Below are 18,852 nucleotides of genomic sequence, written 5' to 3'. Positions count from 1 at the left end.
TGATCAAATACCAATATATCCTACAGCTGCAGCGGAACATGCGGAACGCGCATTACACACACACACACACACACACACACACACACACACACAGAAAGATCAATACGAAGTAGGCCTACATGAGAGTACACGCACAAAACCGGCTAACGTTACTCATTAACTGTTTACACAAGTAAAATCACAGTGTGACAGTCAGATGGAGCATTCGGTAAACAACAACAGCAAGGTAATGCTATCAGTTGAGTTAAAGAAAACCAACTCTTACCTTTGAGGACACCAACATGAGCCCTGCTTACCCGTACCTCCGCCGTTCTGTTCGTGGTGATTTTAGAGGCAATAGATTATTTTTGCCCTGCGCATATTGCTATGAATAGTTCGAAGCTAGGTGCTTGCACGTTAGGTGCGAGAATGCTCGGTTAACCCATTAGCGGGAACATTATTTGTTTCACAAAATAGGCTGATTTAATTGACCATGAACATCAGAGACATACATTACGAATGTTCATTTAAAATACTCTATACTGAGCACTGGTATAAGAACATGAACCAGAGAACAGCAGTAAATGCAATAACCCACAGTCGTTGCTGATGATGTTGCATTTTCGATTAGGATACGGGATTAAAGGCACCGGCGACGGGCTAAAAGAGAAATCCAAATGTCCCGCTAAATCGGACCAATCGCAAAACTGTTTTGAAAGCGCGTCGCCTCGCGCCGCGCGCCTGTTGAGAGCGATTCAGTCTCGATTGCAGTGCGAACACAAACGACGAGGTTAATTGCAACATTGTTACATATTGTAAATAACTACGCCCTAAATCGTAACGAAATGTTGGTCTGGAAGCGGCCTAAATCTAGCTTCAATCTGCTTTTTTTCTGTTCTCCGGTCATAATAACTCGCTGCCTTTCTGCGCAGCCTGAATCAAAGTGGACTGTCTGAATCAATTAGTGGCGGAGGAAATTCATTCGTGGCGGCCCGCCACGAATAAATGCATATAGAGGAAACACTGAACCATAAAGGGCTCTGCACACAGCGTGCGATTTCTGTTGCGCGTCAACATTCCATTTTGAAGTTTGAATGGAAGTCTATGAGAACATCGCATCTCAACACACACGCCCCGATTTTAATCGCACGGCGAAAATTCGATTCCATTCATTTTGAATGGGACAAAGCACACGGCGTGCGAGTTTTGTCGCACTGTCAAATTTGTGCTTTTTCCCATTCAAAATGAATGGAATCGAATTTTCGCCGTGCGATTAAAATCGGGGCCGTGTGTGTTGAGATGCGATGTTCTCATAGACTTCCATTCAAACTTCAAAATGGAATGTTGACGCACAACAGAAATCGCACGCTGTGTGCAGAGCCCTTAAGTCTCAGAGTGCAGACCAGCTACATTCTTTTTTCGTTTTCTGTCTTTTGTCATTCTGCGTCATTCCTGTCTACACTTTTTAACCTTTACTTTCTATTCTGTTTGTGTATCTATTGAAGAATTTATACTCCATTATAAATTGATGACCACCCGCTGTTTTGTGGCTCACTGGTTTACTCTGAGAAGTACCTCCCAGAGATGTGTGGCTCAGGTAGAATGTGTCTCTCTGCTGAATCTGTTGGCGTTAAGGAGAAGGTATAGTAATGTATGTCTCCGGTATTATGATGCTTGTCTACTGTCAATACAGAGTTTCTCTTTGAGGGGATGAGAGAAGGGGGAAGAGGGAGTTGGACTGAAGCATTTTTATATGCAGTGTGTGTGTGTGTGTGTGTGTGTGTCTCTAACTAGACAACGTCACAGAGTGGCCCCTCTCATCAACCCCATGCCTCATTTGGGACTTGTTGGAATCCACTTAGCAGTGAGGCTCAGCTGGTTAATAGAACAGCCTGTTTTACCTACTAAAAGAGCCGCCTCGCCCCCTCTTTACAATGGGAAGCTGCTACTTACACACAATGACCACTAGTTGGCCTACACTAGAACAGCCTCGAGGTGCCTGACTGACTGTGGTTTAACACTAGAACACCACATCACCAACTGTCAAATCTTATTTCAAATTTGAAAGTGACAGTTGAATATAAGTGACAGTTAAGCTCTGTCTCTCACTAGAACATCCGTGCCTTTTTACCTACTAAAAGAGCCGCAAAATGACCCCCTTTTTACAATGCTAAGCTGCTATTTACACACAACGACCACTAGTTGGCTGTCTTGTAAATTAGCCTGCTTCCTACACAGAAAAACTGCAAAATAGCTTCATACGAGCTTATCCTGATGTGATTTAGAAAATGTAAGGATACTGGGTGGTAGAACGCACATATCTAGGAAAAGTCATGAAAGGAGGGTCCTGAAATTTGATCGAGTGCAAAGATAGAATTTTCTTTTTACTCACAGTGGTCACCGTGACCCCTCACGGCTCTTCTAGTGTTAAGCTCTTCAACTGGTCCCTCTGTCTCTAGGAAAGCAAAGCCCCCTGGCTCCCTGACACACATGGTTAACAGGACTGTCAAGCACTTAGTTTTTTTTTCAGTTTTGATATTCTCATTCTCAACAGGCTCAGACCAGAGCAGTTGTGGATAACACAGTGTGTCCCTTTACATTAACTGTTACAGGTCAACCATTATGTTCACGTGGTCCAATGAATCTCTACTCCAACACACATCTATTATAGTACTTGTGTGTGTGAAAAGGAAACTTTAAACAAGATCAAACCACATACCCAACCCACCGTAGCAAATCACAGTAGTCATAATTGGGACTAGCCTTACCATATACAGGGTTCCCGCGCTGGTCTTAAAAAGCCTTAAAGTCTAAAATCCAGCATTCCAATCTACAAGGCCTAAAAAGGTCACAAATTCCAGTTATTCTGTCAGTTAAATGAGGTGCTAGGTCTTAAAAATGAGATCATGCAAGGAAATCAGCCCGACCACATCTATTTACGTGGAAATTAATCAAGCTGGAACCCCCAAAAATGACAATCCGCTTCCTTTTTTGTCTGTATGGCAGTGAAATCCCTAATTTCATCACCTCGAGGATGACAAAAAGCTATCATATGGTGTCGCCAATAGGTCTAAAAAAAGGTCTTAAATTTGACTTGTTGAAACGTGTAGGAACCCTGCATATACAAAACAAATGAAAATACAAAACAAACAAATTAATTTGTTGTGTAGACAAAAAGACAGATAAAGAGACAGACAGCGAAGGAGCAAAGCTCAGATGAACACACAACCTGCCTGGTCAGTGCCGATGAGGTCAGGTGAGCGCAGCTGGCCTGGAGACGTTAGATGGCCGTCCGTCCCCTGTCCTCCTGGGCATTAGGGTGACGTCCAGCCTGGCTGTAGCGAGGCAGAAAACTGGCCTTTCTGGCACTAGAGCCATGCCTGCCATGCCCTCTAGTCCTGTCTGTGTGAAGCCCACAACCCTCTCCACCTCCCATCTGCCTGGCTGCATAATCTCCATTCTCTGCCACTGATCTGATGGCATTGTAGTCCTGTTGAAGCGCTATGAAAAGTGGTTTTAAGATTAGACTCAGAGACAGTGGGGTGAAGATGAGATTTTTCCCACCACCACTAATCTCACAGCTATACTATAGAGGCAGTCAAAGGAGGAGGTCAGACAAAGACCACAGATATCCAGCTTTGCATTGGTTGGATTTCAAAATGAGATGTAATTAAGTCCAGGTGTGAAGCGCATCATAATACTTAATCTTACTCATTCAGTGTGTTATGTGTGCTATAGTATTCTCCAAAACAGGGAAATAAACCTAAATTGCATTATGTTGATTAGATGTAGCCTATAATACTGTAGATGTCAGATTTTTTCCAAGATGTTTCTTGACGTCCTTGTGGATAGTATGTTTTTCGTAAAACAAGACTGACAAGAGCAATCGTTAAGCTCTCCCTGTGACTCCTCCGCGGCAAACATGGCGAGTGAATAAAGGCCTTTTGCTGCTCTCTACTGGTCGCTAATAAGCTGTCGAGCTGAACGTTCATCCCTGAACCTTGCCCCTTTCCTGCTCTTACTTTTTACAATCTTTGCCCTATCCACTAGGAGTATCACATATTTGTGGTCAAAATAGTCTTACTTCTACTACTACTTAATGCTGAACCCATTTTCTGTGGTTACAGCTTGTGAAACATCGGGCTTGTAACATGTGCTTTATTCTCTCTATTTTTATCTCTCTTCCTATCTCACTGTCTGTCTCACTGACTTTTTGTCTCTCAGCATCTCTCTTTCTCTCTCTCATACACACACACAGGCACGCACACACGCACTCGCACACACACACACACACACACACGCACGCACACACACACACATGTACACACACACACACACATACACACACACGCACTCGCACACACACACACACACACACACACACACACACACACATACACACACATGTACACGCACACACGCACTCGCACACACACACACACACACACACACACACACTCGCACACACACACACACACACACACACACACACACACACACTAAATTAAACACACATCCTAAAATCCAGCAACGGTGGTTTATTTGAGCGAGTGACTCAGCTAGTCCCAGTGAGCTGCAGCTGCAGCAGGGAGCCCCACCCTTCCACCAGATTTAGCGTCATCTGTGGTTGTCCCCCTGGCAGACCTCCAGGCTGATTTATATGCGCTGGACACTCCACCTCTGTGAGTTAAGCGTGCATTGTTCTCCACTGAGGAAAAGTTGAGGAGAAGTAGCCTGCTGCCATTCCAGCTGTGTGGGATATGGGGAAGGAGGATATATAGGAGTCTTGCTGCCGACTCGTGGTGAGTGTACCATTGAAACCTTTCCCTTACTCTAAAACTGAAACATAAGTCAACTATTGCTGCTTGTTTTGTGTCGGTACTGTATGCTGAGGGGGACTTTTTGTTTCATTTAAGGCTAAGCCTTGTTTCACATGATATATGGCCAAAGCAACGGGATATGCTCATGAGTATTGTTGGATTTAGGAAGAATTATAGCTGTAGGCTACATAGAATGTTTAAAATCCCTCGACAGAAGAAGTTCGTTGTCAATGGCATACTTTGTGATTTCCCCCCTCACCCCATACATGAAAACATGTTGGCATCGGAACTGCTGTTGTGCTTTGTCTGTGGGTCCTTTGCTCTGATCTCTGTTTCCTACTGTTTCAACAAAGCTTAGATGTCTCAGTTGTTCACTCCAAGGCTGTGTTGATACATGTTACAAAGGGATATGAAGTGTGGGTGTTTCACAGATTGACTGTCTGGCTGCTGCATTGTCTACAATAATAGGCTTGAATGAATGAATGTGAAATTTGGGTGACTGGTATTTAATAACTCTGGTCCAACCAATGGTTTATGATTTAGGCTACTTGGAGACATTGGATATTGTTATTTATCTCCTGTAGGCTCCTCAGAAAGCCTCAGCCAGCAGTCTCATCGTAGCTACAGCGTGTGTGTGTGTGTGTGTGTGTGTGTGTGTGTGTGTGTGTGTGTGTGTTTTAGAGCAGCCCCAGTCAAAAGAGGGACGGAGAGGTCAGGTGAGGTGTTCACCATGGTATTGCCCCTTAAAGCAAAGACAGATGACTTGTGAAAGCTCCACCAGATACTCTGGCCTCAGGGCAGGAGGGCTCTTTGTCTGATCTGAGATGCTCGGTTTCCAATCATTGTCAGGATGTAATGTGACAGCGTCCTCTCCTTTTCAGACCTGGTATCAGACATGACATGTTCCAAGGTTGCCTCGCTCACGTTGCTGTGGAGTGCATGCTGCATTTTACAGGGTTCCCGCGCTGGTCTTAAAAAGCCTTAATGTCTAAAATCCAGCAAACCAAATCCAAAGGCCTAAAAAGGTCTAGAATTTCAGTTATTCGGTCTAAAAATGAGGTGCTAGGTTTTAGAAATTAGATCCTGCAAGGAAATCAGTCCGACCACATCTATTTACGCGGAAATGAATCAAGCTGGAGCCAAAACAATGCCAATTCGCTTCCTTTTTTGTCTGTATGGCATCCCTCATTTCATCACCTCGAGGATGACAAAAAGCTATCATGAGGTGTCACAAATAGGTCAAAAATTATGTCCAAAGAGGTCTAAAAATATATATTTAGATAAGAAATGGAACTTTATGTATGGTCATTCATACTCATAATAGCATGTAACAGGACAGGCAGCCTACATAGCCATAGCCTACAACAGCTATTACCAGTTGTTTTGAACAGGCACACATGTACCGTGGCTAACAAGCAGGGGCAATGAAATATCATATGGTCGTGTCACAATAGGCTGTTTATTGGAACTAGCGCTGGGCTCAGGGCCTGGACGTGGCTCCACACAGCGGTGTGCTATACAGTTGGCCACAGCCCTCCGTTCACCACTAGTGAAAAGCATTCGGATTTCAGGCCTTCTTTGACCCCAGGGCACGTCATTTAACAAATGAATGGCCTTCTTTTCTCGACAGTTGAGCCAGTCACAGAGGATCGTACCACGAGACAAGCGAGCCTACAGTGTTAGTGGTCACAGCAGAGCGCTGTTTGGGACAGACGCATTTGCATACACACAGGGAGTGCTATGACTGCTACATAACATAGCTGGTTTTCAGGGCATATGAATAACAGAGTGGCCACTTGCTCGTTTTAAGTGGAGGCATTACATTACACAACAAGGCAGTGTTTCTTTTGTAATAAAGTATTCATTCTCAGCGGTTTGATTGGCCAAAACGTTAAGGTTATGTAATCAACAGTATTCTGCTGGCATTAACTACTGTCTCATCCGGTAATTTGCTCTGACTACTCTACAGCAGATCCTGAGGACTTGCTTTAGTGATCCAGTACGTCAGCCTACCCTGGAGAGGCATACTCACGGTAGTATCATGTACATGGGTTTTTAAAAGCACACACAAATTAACTATGTTGACAGCTTTGCATTCATCTGACTCTTTACAGAGGTACAGTACAGTAGACAGATATAGTGATAATGTACAGTACTGTAGATAGACACAGAGAGAGTACTTGTTTTATTCATTTTGTAACACATATATTTATTGTTTAATGCACAATGTTTAATATGTGAACTGGTGTGATGACAGTGCTGTAGTGTATTCCTCAAAATGAGAGAAATGTTATTATATATTTATTTATATTATTGGATATCTTTAAAGCCTCTGGCAAACTGTAACCATGACGATGTACTAACGAGGAAAGATCTGAGATCAGCATTCATACGGTACTGTGAAAACAGAACACTGTCCATTCACATTTACATCTTTGACAGTTAGCATTTGACTAAGCAAGTGAATCATCAATCCACCAGTCGTAGCAGGAAGAATAATCCAGCTCAGGCCCGGGGCCATTGGCAGTCTCTGTGATAGAAGGAAAAAACTACTTCTATCACCATCTTCTAAACCTAGACTTAAAATTTTTTTAAAAATAATAATATATATATATATATATATATATAGATACTGGAGAAACAGAGAGACAGTACAAGGGGGGCAATAGAGGTTTTAGGGGACACAGTAAAGGGGAAAAAGTGTGTGTCTTCAGGAGACGCAGTGCTGGGGGGCAGTAGAAGTCTCAGGAGGAGCAGTTAAGGTGTAACCTGAAGAGACAGTCCAAAGCAGTCCCCTAGGCTCACTCTCAGTAATGCAAATATACAGTAAAACTACAAACGTATGTAAGTATACTGTACTGTATAATGTGAACCAAATATACAGAAGAAAAGGACATCATGGTCAAGAACAGCTCTTATAAATAGTTTCAGATATACTGCAAATTATGAAGTGCTTCTTTCTCTCCTGGCCACACAACAAAGGGCACATAACGTCAGGCAACACAATACCAGGAAGCGTCTCCGGGGGTAGATGTGGAGTTCTGGGTTCTGTCAGTGGAAAAGGCACCTCTCTTCCTGGTTTGATTGATGGGACACTGAACTGTGCTGTCTCAAGTTTAGCCCTGTTGACTCTAGCAGCTGCGTCACATGGTGCCCCCCTCCCTCGCCATCCTCCTTCCTCGTTCCCAGAAGTCTCAGGTCTGAAGAGAGGGAGTGTGTAGGGGTCATGGGTCAGTAGGGAGAGAGAGGGAGGGGGTGGGAACAGTAGCTCAGAGATACATACTATACCAGGGGTCTGGCTGTTGCTGGTCACACACTCCTTTGGCTCTCTGTCATGCAGACATTCGCAGGGGACTTCTCAAGGGATGTTTTAAACATGGGTTCATACTGAACATGGTCAGTATTTACTGTGCTGTGTTTTGCCTATAGGATGCACTGATTTGGGTCCTTTTGACAAACAAACAGTTTTTTTTACATATTGATGTGGAATGTACAAACCTTCCTCTCTGTTCATGGAGTATTGAGGGGCAGCTGTGGCGCAGGAGGTAGAGTCGCCGTCTGATGAACGCAAGGTTGGCAGATCGGCGGTTCGAGCCCCGGCTGGCCACATGTCGAAGTGTCCTTGGGCAAGACATACAAGCCATACTGAACCCCAAAATTGCTCCCAGTGAGCGGGCCTGGTGAGGCGCCTTGCATGGCAGCTTGCCGCCATTGGTGCGTGAATGTGTGTGTGAATGGGTGAATGAGAGGCTGTTGTAAAGCGCTTTGGAGCAGCTTTGGAGCAGCAAAAAAGTGCAGTCCATTTACCATTGTCTGGTCTCTTTTAGGACGGCCTGTTGGGGAACATTGCTGACTTGGCCCAGGAGTATTCTGAGTATTACAGCACCTCTGTCAACGACGTCTGTGAGAGAATGGAGGAGCTTCAGAAACGCAAGGTTGTACAAGACACAGAGCTGGTAATTACTGTACTCTGTTTCTACCATGTACCGAAGTGTGCATACATACCAGGCCATGTGAATATTCTATATGATAAAAGTCTACAATGATGGACAGCAGAAGAAGACTTGCAACATTTTGTTTTTGCGTTGTAGATACTGTAACCGTGATATCATCAGTAAAACACAGTAGGCTACTGTATGTCAAGATGTTTTGAAAGTTTGAAAGGAATATGCGTTAAGTCTCAACTCTCAACTCAACTTTCTTAGACACTAGTACCCGTATTAAAATGACTCAAATGTTGTCACTGATACTACTGGAAGTATTCATCATAAAAATCATAAAAAATTCTGGCCGGGGACATATCCTGCATGTCATCCCTCCTCTCTCTCTCACCCATCCTTCCTGTCTAAATCTCTACTGTATCTGTCAATAAAATTAGAAAATATGAGTGGGACTGCCCCACTCAGGAGAAAATAACTTCCAGTAAATCAGTAAACACAGGTTAGTAGTATATGTGCACTGGACACACCACCTTATGCCCATATATGCCCATTTCTATATGATGAGTCTAGTACTGACTTCCTTCCCTTGTCTCTGTGTCTCAGGGAAAGGTTGACTCAGTGGTCACGTCCCTCCAGCTCCGCTCTCAGCTCCAGGTGAGTGGCTCCTCTATTGTCTGTTTGACCTCCTGGGAAGGAGGGGCTTCCTGGGCCGTGCGTCAGTACGGGTGGGACTGCCCCGTCATGGTCATCTCAAGGATAACCAAGATGTCGTAAATCGAACAAAATGCCGGTTGAGAGAGAGTACGCTGGCGTTGCTTGTTCGCCGCTTCTCCGCCCCCGAAATCTAGGTGTAATTGCATTATCCAGAGTAGATTGTCCTACAAAGACACTTAGATTTAGATTTAGTCATCTAAAAATTAACTAGACCCCCTATACTTTCTTTTATTTATTTATTTATTTGTTTATTTTTATTATTACTACTCAATCTTTTCAGTTTGTAAAGCGTTTTTGAGTGTCTAGAAAAGCGCTATATAAGTCTAATGTACTACTACTACTACTACTATCAGTGTCTCTATTTCTTTGTGTGTGTGTTTGACTGAAACGGGGGGGGGGTTTCTTTACAGGAGTCTCTAGGCCTCAGCAGTGCGACGTCCACGCCGGAGACTGAGAGAAGGTAAGATGTCAGACTCACTCCTTCGGCAGATATGATCAGAACTCTCGGAGGCATGGCAGGGTGATCACACTGCCAGTCATTCTCTCCCTGTCAGCATGTGGAAATGTGTTGCTTTTCATATTTCCTGATGACCTGCAGTCACGTCACGTGTGTTAAGCATTCCTCAACAAAACCCCCAGGCTTCCTTCCCCCTATTGTACGTTTGGAAGGATGGAGTTAGAGAGAGAGAGAATAAATCTAGGTCATGCTGACTAACAACATCCGCAGTATTGTTATACACATCACCATTCTCAGTGATTTAAAAGGATCATTACAAATGTGCCTGATTTTCTATAGACGCCTAGAAAGTAGAGAGCTTGGACCTCCTGGAAAGTCAGAAACCAAAACATTTGGGTTACCTTACCTGTCCAGAGCAGCTGAGCTTAGCGTTAAACAGGGTTCCCACGGCTCCTTGAAATCCTTGAAAGTTTGTGAATTTGAGAAAAAAAAATCAAGGCCTTGAAAGTTTTTGAAAATAGACATGGGTCATTGAAAGTGCTTGAATTCCCCCCCCCCCCCCCCCCCCCTCTCTCTCTCTCTCTCTCTCTCTCTCTCTCTCAAAAAATAAAATATATTCAAAAATGTTTTATGTAATTATAGAGACCATCTAGTAATTTCAAGCCGCTACATTCAAAAGCCTCTCTTTTTAATTGTTGTCTGTGAGCGGATAGTTCCAATTATATAAATTCTCATCTAGATCTGTCTCACACTATGCCGTGTTGGGTCCTTGAATTTGAGGGAATTGAGTCTTGAAAGTCCTTGAAAAGTGCTTGAATGTGATGTTTCAGAAGGTGTGGGAACCCTGGTTAGAATCGCTGAGTAAAACAATGAGAGAGGTGGCACCCCTTTTAGCTTCCTCTAAACAACAAGCTTAAAGTAACACGACTCCATATGTGCTGGTCGGTCTTTTAGAGCCTTTCACCATCAGCAGCAGCACCAGAAGAACACAAGCCAGGACCATGTTTCTTGGCAAATCCATGTGTCTTTGTCCTAATCTTTGCCTAGGGGACAGGTATTTATTATTATCAGTGTTTCTCAGGTCGCCCTCTTGTGGTCGACTTGTAGACTGGCCCCGGTAGAAGCCGGATAGTCGCTAGCATCAGCAACAAGTGTCAGCTGATGTCAGAGGGGTGAGAGAGGAAAGGAATGCGGTCTGGGACCCACGTGAGCGCTGGTGTTGCAGTAAAACCCAAGGCTGAGTGTGAAAAGCCTCTATTGTTAACTAGAATGGCCACAGCGATCTGACCTCTGTTCAGAAACCCAGCGTGCATCTGTGTATCGACCACTGTGATTCGCCACCACTGTACGGGCCCTTCTGTCATGAGGGACAGAGCACGTCTGTCGTCTGTGTGGATAGGGACAAACGGGCAGGGAGGATAAAGAGTTGTTTTGTGTGGAAAATGGTGGTAGGATAGCAGCATTAACATGAAGAAAACTGCATTGGAAAACAGGTGAGGGTTTTCGATGCTCTCCATGAGTTTGTCTATGACTGTTTTACTTCTTAGATTTTTTTGCAACGGTTTGTGGCGTAGGTTTGACGCGTTATTTGATGATTTCTAGGTTGTCCATGCACAAGTCAAGCTCAGAGGATGGATCGGGGGGTATGTTTTTTTTCTCATAATCAGTTTGAATGAGTTTCTCCAAGCTATGACTATATACAGTTACCATGTACAGCTTTGTAATTACATTGTGGAATGACTCCTGTATATCGCATACCGTGTGTGAAACTTAAATGTTGTTGCAGTGCATGGTATGTGCCATACTCCAGCTCATAATATATGTGTACGTATTTTGTGTTTTTACAAAATGTTGTTTTAAATGATTAGTCTCACTTTATAGATGATCTTTACTACATAGCCATGGGCATTGTGTTTTTTCATGTCTCATTGTTTACCTAACACAACTATGCTCCTGTGTAGAAAAATGCGACGGAAAAAGGAAAAATAAGTCTTTCTGGCAGACTTTCCGGAAGCCTCAGAAAGGAGCCGTGCGACAGACGTCAAAGGGTATGTAGAGAATCGTCTCCGTCTTAAAAACGACATGTACATCACAGGTATCATTGCATAAGACAGGGAACGTTACTTAACCGTTCCTCCTCGGTTATGCATACTCATGTTGTCATGCACTTGCCTTGTTTCTGTTTATTAGGGGAGGATATCGGCTTTGTGGCCAGCGAGATCACTATGAGTGATGAAGAACGCATCCAGCTGATGATGATGGTGAAGGAGAAGATGATCTCAGTGGAGGAAGCCCTGGCCCGGGTACGATGATGTCATCCCCTCTGTGTTCTCTTCTCAGGATAGGGGCGTGTGCTGCCGCCATATCTCCTGCTCGATCGCAGTCGGTCGCAGCATCTAATCAGGGTTTTCCATACCGTCTGAGTTGATGACACGTTGGACTTCTTAAGCCGTCTCTCAAAGCCGTGTCGGACAGCCCTGCTCAGTCATGTACAGAGATATTTATTTATAAGAGTGTCCCTTATCCCTCTCTCTTCTTTCTTCTGCATAGTTGAAGGAGTTCGAGACCCAGAGCAGACAGTCCTGCAACACTGACACCACAGAATGGACTGACACATCCAGTCCGACCACGATTGAATCCTCCAACTGCAACGTAAGTGTGTTAACATATAAACTGGTGGAAACAAGCATCGTCACTCCTTCTTCTTCGTGTTGTTTTGATGTCGAGGCACGTCTTTGGGCCGCGTGCGGTGCGTCAGGGCCTCTCATTATTGCTTTGCAATAGAGCTAGAATGCTGTTGACACCCCCTCCCTCCCTCCCTCCCTCCCTCCCTCCTTTCCTCTCTCTATCTATCCATGTCCTGGGTGTGAACCGGGGCCCCTCTAACCCCCCCACCCCCCAGGCCCTCTCCCAATTGCAGGGCACCCAGGCAGACCTCTATTCATCCTGTCAAAGCGCTAACCCCCTATTGTGCTGTGTTGAGCGGGTGGATTCAGCACAGAGCTGTGTTATGCAGGCCGCAGCTCTTTTATGCGGGTGGGGTGATTAGGGGGCTCACGTTCAGACCACATTTTTCAGATTCGTCTGGATGGCCTCCCTATTTCTCTGTCCTCAGTGTCTCTCTCTCTCTCTCTCTCTCTCTCTCTCTCTCTCTGTCTCTCTCTTTCTGTGTGTGTGTCTCTCTCTCTCTCTCTCTCTCCCCTCTCTCTCTCTCTCTCTGTCTCTCTCTCTCTCTCGCTCTCTCTGTCTCTCTCTCTCTTTCTCTCTGTCTCTCTCTTTCTCCCCCCTCTCTCTCTCTCTCTCTCTCTCTCTCTGTCTCTGCATCACTCTCTCTCTGTCTCTCTCTCTCTCTTTCTCTCCTCTCTCTCTTTCTCTCCCCCCCCTCTCTCTCTCTCTTTCTCTCTCTGTCTCTCTCTTTCTGTGTCTCTCTCTCTCCCCTCTCTCTCTCTCTCTCTTTCTCTTTCTGTCTCTCTCTTTCTGTGGAATGGAATGGAATGGACTTTATTTGTCATTGCTACAGTACAGGTACCAAACAACGAAATTTAGGAGGGGTGGCTCCCCTGGTGTTAGGAAAGGGAAAAATAAATAAAAAATTAGAAAAAGCATAAAATCACAAGAAGGTAGGGAGCTGGTTTACATCAATAAAGGCTATGTACACAATCCACTGTACTATACTGCACAGATAGTCAACTAGGGTTGTCATATTGCACAAAAGTATTTTTCTCTCTCTCTCTCTCTTTCTCTCTCTCTCTCCCCTCAAATTGCAAAACTACCAACAACCAACATATTTGTGCTTTTGAGTTATGAAGCAAAGTCTTAATAATATAATCTTTTGAAATCACAGTTAATCTTCTAGATCCACTCTAGACACTAGCAGAAGGCTGTGTGAATGTACTCACACATTTAGCCATTAGTATTCTGACTGCTCTTGGCTCCATGTAGAACACCTGACTTCAAACTGAATTGTCTGCCATTCTCTCTGCTTTAAAAGAACATGCCAAACAACCACACCACATGCCGTACAGAATTGAACCTAAAAAAGTCCTCTGTACTTATTTAACACCAAACCAATTATTCAGAATGTGTTCACATAACAGGGTTCCCGTGCTGGTCTTAAAAAGCTGTGAGGTCAAAAATCCAGCAATCCAATTTACGGTGACGTGCTAGGTCTTAAAAATGAGATCCTGCAAGGAAATCAGTCCGACCACATCTATCTACGCGGAAATTAATCAAGCTGGAACCAAACAAATGCCAATTCGCTTCCTTTTTTGTCTCTATGGCAGTGAAATCCCTAATTTCATCACCTCGAGGATGACAAAAAGCTATCACACGGTGTCGCGAATAGGTCTAAAATTCTATTCAAAGAGGTCTAAAAAAGGTCTAAAAAGATCTTGAATTTGACTTGTTGAAACTTGTAGGAACCCTGACATAAGTATATGTATATATTAGGTGCATTATTAGGTGCATACAGCTCACCACCATCAGTCTGCATAGTCAACATATTGGTAGGCTATATGAAATAAATGACAACCACGGTATCCGTTTATCTTCTGTTACCTCGCTGTACCTTTCAAATGTGTTTTCTCAGTTCATGATTAGCACGTCTCTGGTCAGCCTATAAAAAGACAGTTGTGTGGGAAAGTTTCTGATCGTGTGTTTGTGGTGCAGTGCACAATGTGTGATGCATTGTGGGTAGTTGGGTATGCCAACCAACCAGATGACTATGGGCCATGCCACATTGTCTCACACTGCTTCACCCGGAGTAACACGACTGAGCAGCGGTGAATATGAAATACGAGAAACTTATTTTTAACTGCCGCTTAGAGTTGCCGTTGACCTCTGACCTTTGTTCATGAGGATAGGGGAATTCCTGCTGGCAAACCTTCTGTTTTCTCACGCAAGTAAGTTCGTCGTTAATCAGCCCTGTCTCCTTTCTGTGTAGCTTGTGTGAGGGCAAACCACAGTGTCTCTACATAGACTTCACGTCTTCACTCTGGTCTCACACTTCGATAGTTATAAGGAGCCCTGAGCTGAAAGGCTGCATGTGGTCTCCATGACAGTCATGAACAGAAATGAGGTTCCCATTGTGTATCTTGTACAACAAGTTTACAATGATGATAGATGTTAATTTAAATACTCTTGGGTCACAACAGCAGAGCTGGAGCTCCCAACTGACATTCTGAACCAACAGCTGCCTGGTCACTGGTACATACATTAGTTGTGAAGCTTTGGCCAACTTGAATTGTACTATACTCTCCTCAACCCTATGATACTTCTAGGACAGTTAATGTCAATTAACAGTGACGTGACAAACCTCTCTCCTATCATTTTTACATTGACATTTTTGGCATTTAGCAGACACCTTATTCCAAAGCGACTTACAATCAATACATTTGACTAAGAAAGTGAATCATCAATCCACCAGTCGTAGCAGGAAGAGTAATCCAGCTCAGGCCCGGGGCCATTGATAAAAGGAAAAACCTTCTTCCATCACCTTCTTCTAAACCTAGCCTTTTTTTTTTTTCTAAGCCGGTCATCTCGTTTTGTTTTACAGTCCTGCGAACTGTCAGACAACGAAGTGGAGGAATCAGTGACCTTCAAGCGGCTCCATAAGTTGGTCAACTCCACCCGCAAAGTGAAAAAGAAGCTGATTAGAATCGAGGAGTCCAAGAGGCCTGGATCAGAGGGTATGAGTCAGAGGATTAGCCAGAGTATTAGGCCAGATCTGATGCTGCTTTTACACAGTATACTGTAGTCCACATTCAACAGCCTGTTTGATACACGTTGGACTACAATTTACTGTGTAAAAGCACCACATCTGCCCTAATAGGCCTTTTTAAAGATGTTGTTTTTATCACAGGTGCACACAGTTGACTTCCATTCCACAATTCCACAGGCGTTCGTTCACCTTTCAGCAAACCTGTCCTTATCCCTGTCACCTTTTGCGTGTGTCTCGTAGAGTCCCTGAGTCTGGAGGGGCCTCCACCCCCTGGTGATGCCAGCGCCTCTCTGTTCTCTGGCCTGCAGAAGAAGCAGACTTCTGTGTTCCAGGTGGACTCCCTGGCCTCGGCTCTACAGGACCAGCTCGCCAACAGAGACAGAGACTCAGACAGCCTCACCACCTCGCCCTCCTCCAGCTCCCTGGACACCTGCAGCAGCCACAGGCTCTTCAGAGCCTTCAGCAAGTCAGGCAGCAGCCCGAGCCGTGCGGAGAAAGGCCCCAGCAGGGAGGTGAGGGCGGTGGGTGGCGGAGGAGGCAGCGGCTCGTCCCTGTCTGACACGGAGGGCGGCTGCTGCGGGGAGGAGGAGCCCAGGATCGCCCGCTCGGTGACGGACGGAGCGATTCGCAGAGCCCTCAGTCCTCCCAGCTACCATGGGGTGAGTGCTGAGTAGAGCCTTTGTTTCGGGAGAATCTATGGCCTAGTGAGGGCTCTCTCATCCAGTCTAAACGTCTACAGTACACAATGAAGTACACAGTTCCGTAATTGATTGACTAAACAGTGACGACTCTCCTGTAGAATGAACAGACTACTCTGTAGATGTTCTTTTTGATGACGACTGCTGACTAAACACCTAAGGACTGATAGATTTGTATCATTTTTCTCCTTAGAGGACCTGTAGTTTCGGAGGGTTTGATCTCAACAACAGATCTCTGCACATAGTCAACTGTGACTGTGATCACCTCACTGTAAGTACTCACATACCGTGATCTTAGAATGATGAGGTTCTATCTCCGTTTAGGGTAGTTCAGAGATATTGAGCTTCAAAGTTTTTACATTCCATTATGTTTTGTGAGATGGAACCTTTGTATTTTATGAATTACTAACTCAAAAATGTCAACATTTAAAAAATAACACCACACAGGCATTAATAAACACCTAATGGATCAGATTATGTAAAAAACTCAATTTTGACAAAAATGGAGATAGAACCTTATAATTCTAACGTCACGATACTGCATCCACTGAGATGTGATTGTCTTTGTGTGTTTCTGATCATATCAGTTCGGTTCATATCTGCATACTGTATCCCTGAATTCTAGAACAAAGATGGAGGCGGCAGTTTGAGAGAGGCAGTTAAGTCTCCGGCAATATCTCGAATCTCTTTGGGCAAGAAAGTGAAGTCTGTAAGAGAGACAATGAGAAAACGCATTTCTAAGAGATACAACAATTCTCTATCTGAACAGGTACAGTACTGTATATCTTGACATTTTACAAATCAAATGTATAAACGTACAGTATAACTTTGTTGTGCCAAAGTTACACCAGTTGCGATGAAAATGCAAACGATCCAGTGAAAACTGTACACTGCAAAAAGTAAATCTAAGGAAAATGAAATATCTTAAATCAAGCAATATATACTTGTTTTTTGTCTGACTGCACTAGTTTTAAGACATATCTAACTTTTTTAAAACAATCTTGGCAAGTGAAATGTTCCTGTTCTGTTGGCAGATAATTTGCCTTATTTTAAGTAATATTTCCCCCATTTTCTAGCATTTTTTCTTGTTTTTGAGAGCTGCCTTTTTTCAGTGTAGCTACGGTTTATGCCTCAGCTGAGTGTGAGTTGTGTCTCTGTCTCCCACAGTCGAGCCCGGGCCGTCTGTCCAGCTGCCCCCAGTCCCCTCAGACAGACAGAGACGCCCTGGAGAAGCCCAAACTGAAGGCTGGAGGGTCTGTGGAGAGCCTGAGGAGCTCCCTCAGCGGACAGAGCTCCATGAGTAAGTGTGTGTGTGTGTGTGTGTGTGTGTGTGTGTGTGTGTGTGTGGGTGCGTGCCTGTTCGCGTCTGCATGTGAATGAATTTGGGTCTAGATTTGGATCGTTTTATTTACCATACTGTAGGAGTCTCTAGGCACAGAGGGAGGTCGACACAGAGGAACAGTTGTAGAATACGTTTTTATTGCGTTCTGCACAGCTCAGCCACGTCACTGACTAGGGTTGGGTACCGAAAACCGGTACGGTACCGGTTACTTTACATTCGGTACCTACCGAACCGAATTGCAACAGAGATTTCGGTTCCTCTCTCGCCCCCTGGTGTCCGAAACGGACGTTACATGCAACCGCACATGCCTGTTAAAGTTCCACTCAGTGCATGTAATCCGAGACTGAATCGCTCTCAACAAGTGCGAGGCGACGCGCTTGCAAAACAGTTTTGTGATTGGTCTGAATTTAGCGGGAAATATGGATTTCAGGAAATCCCTCTCCTTTGCGTCTCTCCATCACTTTAACAACGTTTTATTGGCAGGGGAAAATAATTGGATTTACATGCTGGAAAAACATGCAGCTAAAATTCAGGGAACATTTGGACAATAAGAGACACACGGAAGCTGTGGTCGCATGGTCTTATTACTGGGCAATATGCGCAGGGCAAAAATTATCTAAAATCATCACGAACAGAACGGCGGAGGTACGGAAAAACAGGGCTCATGTCGGTGTCATCAAAGGTAAAAGTTGGTTTTCTTTAACTTAGCTGATGCATTACCTTGCTGTTGGTTGTTTACCGAATGCTTCATCTGACTGTCACACTGTGATTTTACTTGTGTAAACAGTTAATGAGTAACGTTAGCCCGTTTTGTGGGTGTACTCTCATGTAGGCCTACTTCATATTGATGAGCTGATAATCTTTCAGTGTGTGTGTGTGTGTGTGTATGTATGTGTGTGTATGTGACTGTCAGTCACAAGTTTATATTCTACGGATGTTGTTCAGTGCTGTATGCGCGTTCCCGGTTCTGTGTGTACTCTTGTGTACTTCATATTCAATGAGCTGATTATCTTTCACTGTGTGTGTGTGTGTGTGTGTGTGTGTCTTGGGCGTATCTGTCAGTCACATGTATATTATACGGTAACCTATGTTCAGTGCTGTAGTTCCCCATGTTCTGCTGCAGCTGTAGCATCAGGATATGTTGGTATTTGATCACCTTATATAAAACATCGCCGCTCGGCA

General features: G+C 44.3%; 1 protein-coding gene across 1 annotated transcript in view; it reads left to right on the top strand.

The window, feature by feature from the left end:
• Positions 1-18,852, top strand: part of sash1b (SAM and SH3 domain containing 1b) — a gene marked incomplete at both ends in the record, with an annotated part of 54,726 nt that overhangs the window by 27,400 nt on the left and 8,474 nt on the right. The window contains 12 exons of the mRNA XM_080545071.1: positions 8,627-8,755; positions 9,344-9,394; positions 9,865-9,914; positions 11,514-11,554; positions 11,873-11,959; positions 12,102-12,214; positions 12,462-12,563; positions 15,466-15,598; positions 15,871-16,289; positions 16,522-16,599; positions 16,954-17,097; positions 17,496-17,628. Coding sequence (XP_080401197.1) covers positions 8,627-8,755; positions 9,344-9,394; positions 9,865-9,914; positions 11,514-11,554; positions 11,873-11,959; positions 12,102-12,214; positions 12,462-12,563; positions 15,466-15,598; positions 15,871-16,289; positions 16,522-16,599; positions 16,954-17,097; positions 17,496-17,628 — 1,480 coding nt within the window. The remainder of the gene's footprint in view (positions 1-8,626; positions 8,756-9,343; positions 9,395-9,864; positions 9,915-11,513; positions 11,555-11,872; positions 11,960-12,101; positions 12,215-12,461; positions 12,564-15,465; positions 15,599-15,870; positions 16,290-16,521; positions 16,600-16,953; positions 17,098-17,495; positions 17,629-18,852) is intronic.

The sequence above is a fragment of the Nansenia antarctica genome (genome assembly GCF_963989245.1).
Source record: "Nansenia antarctica genome assembly, chromosome: 1".
Lineage (NCBI taxonomy): Eukaryota > Metazoa > Chordata > Actinopteri > Argentiniformes > Microstomatidae > Nansenia > Nansenia antarctica.
Note: the sequence above shows the minus strand (reverse complement) of the source record. Positions and strands in the feature narration are given on the sequence as shown.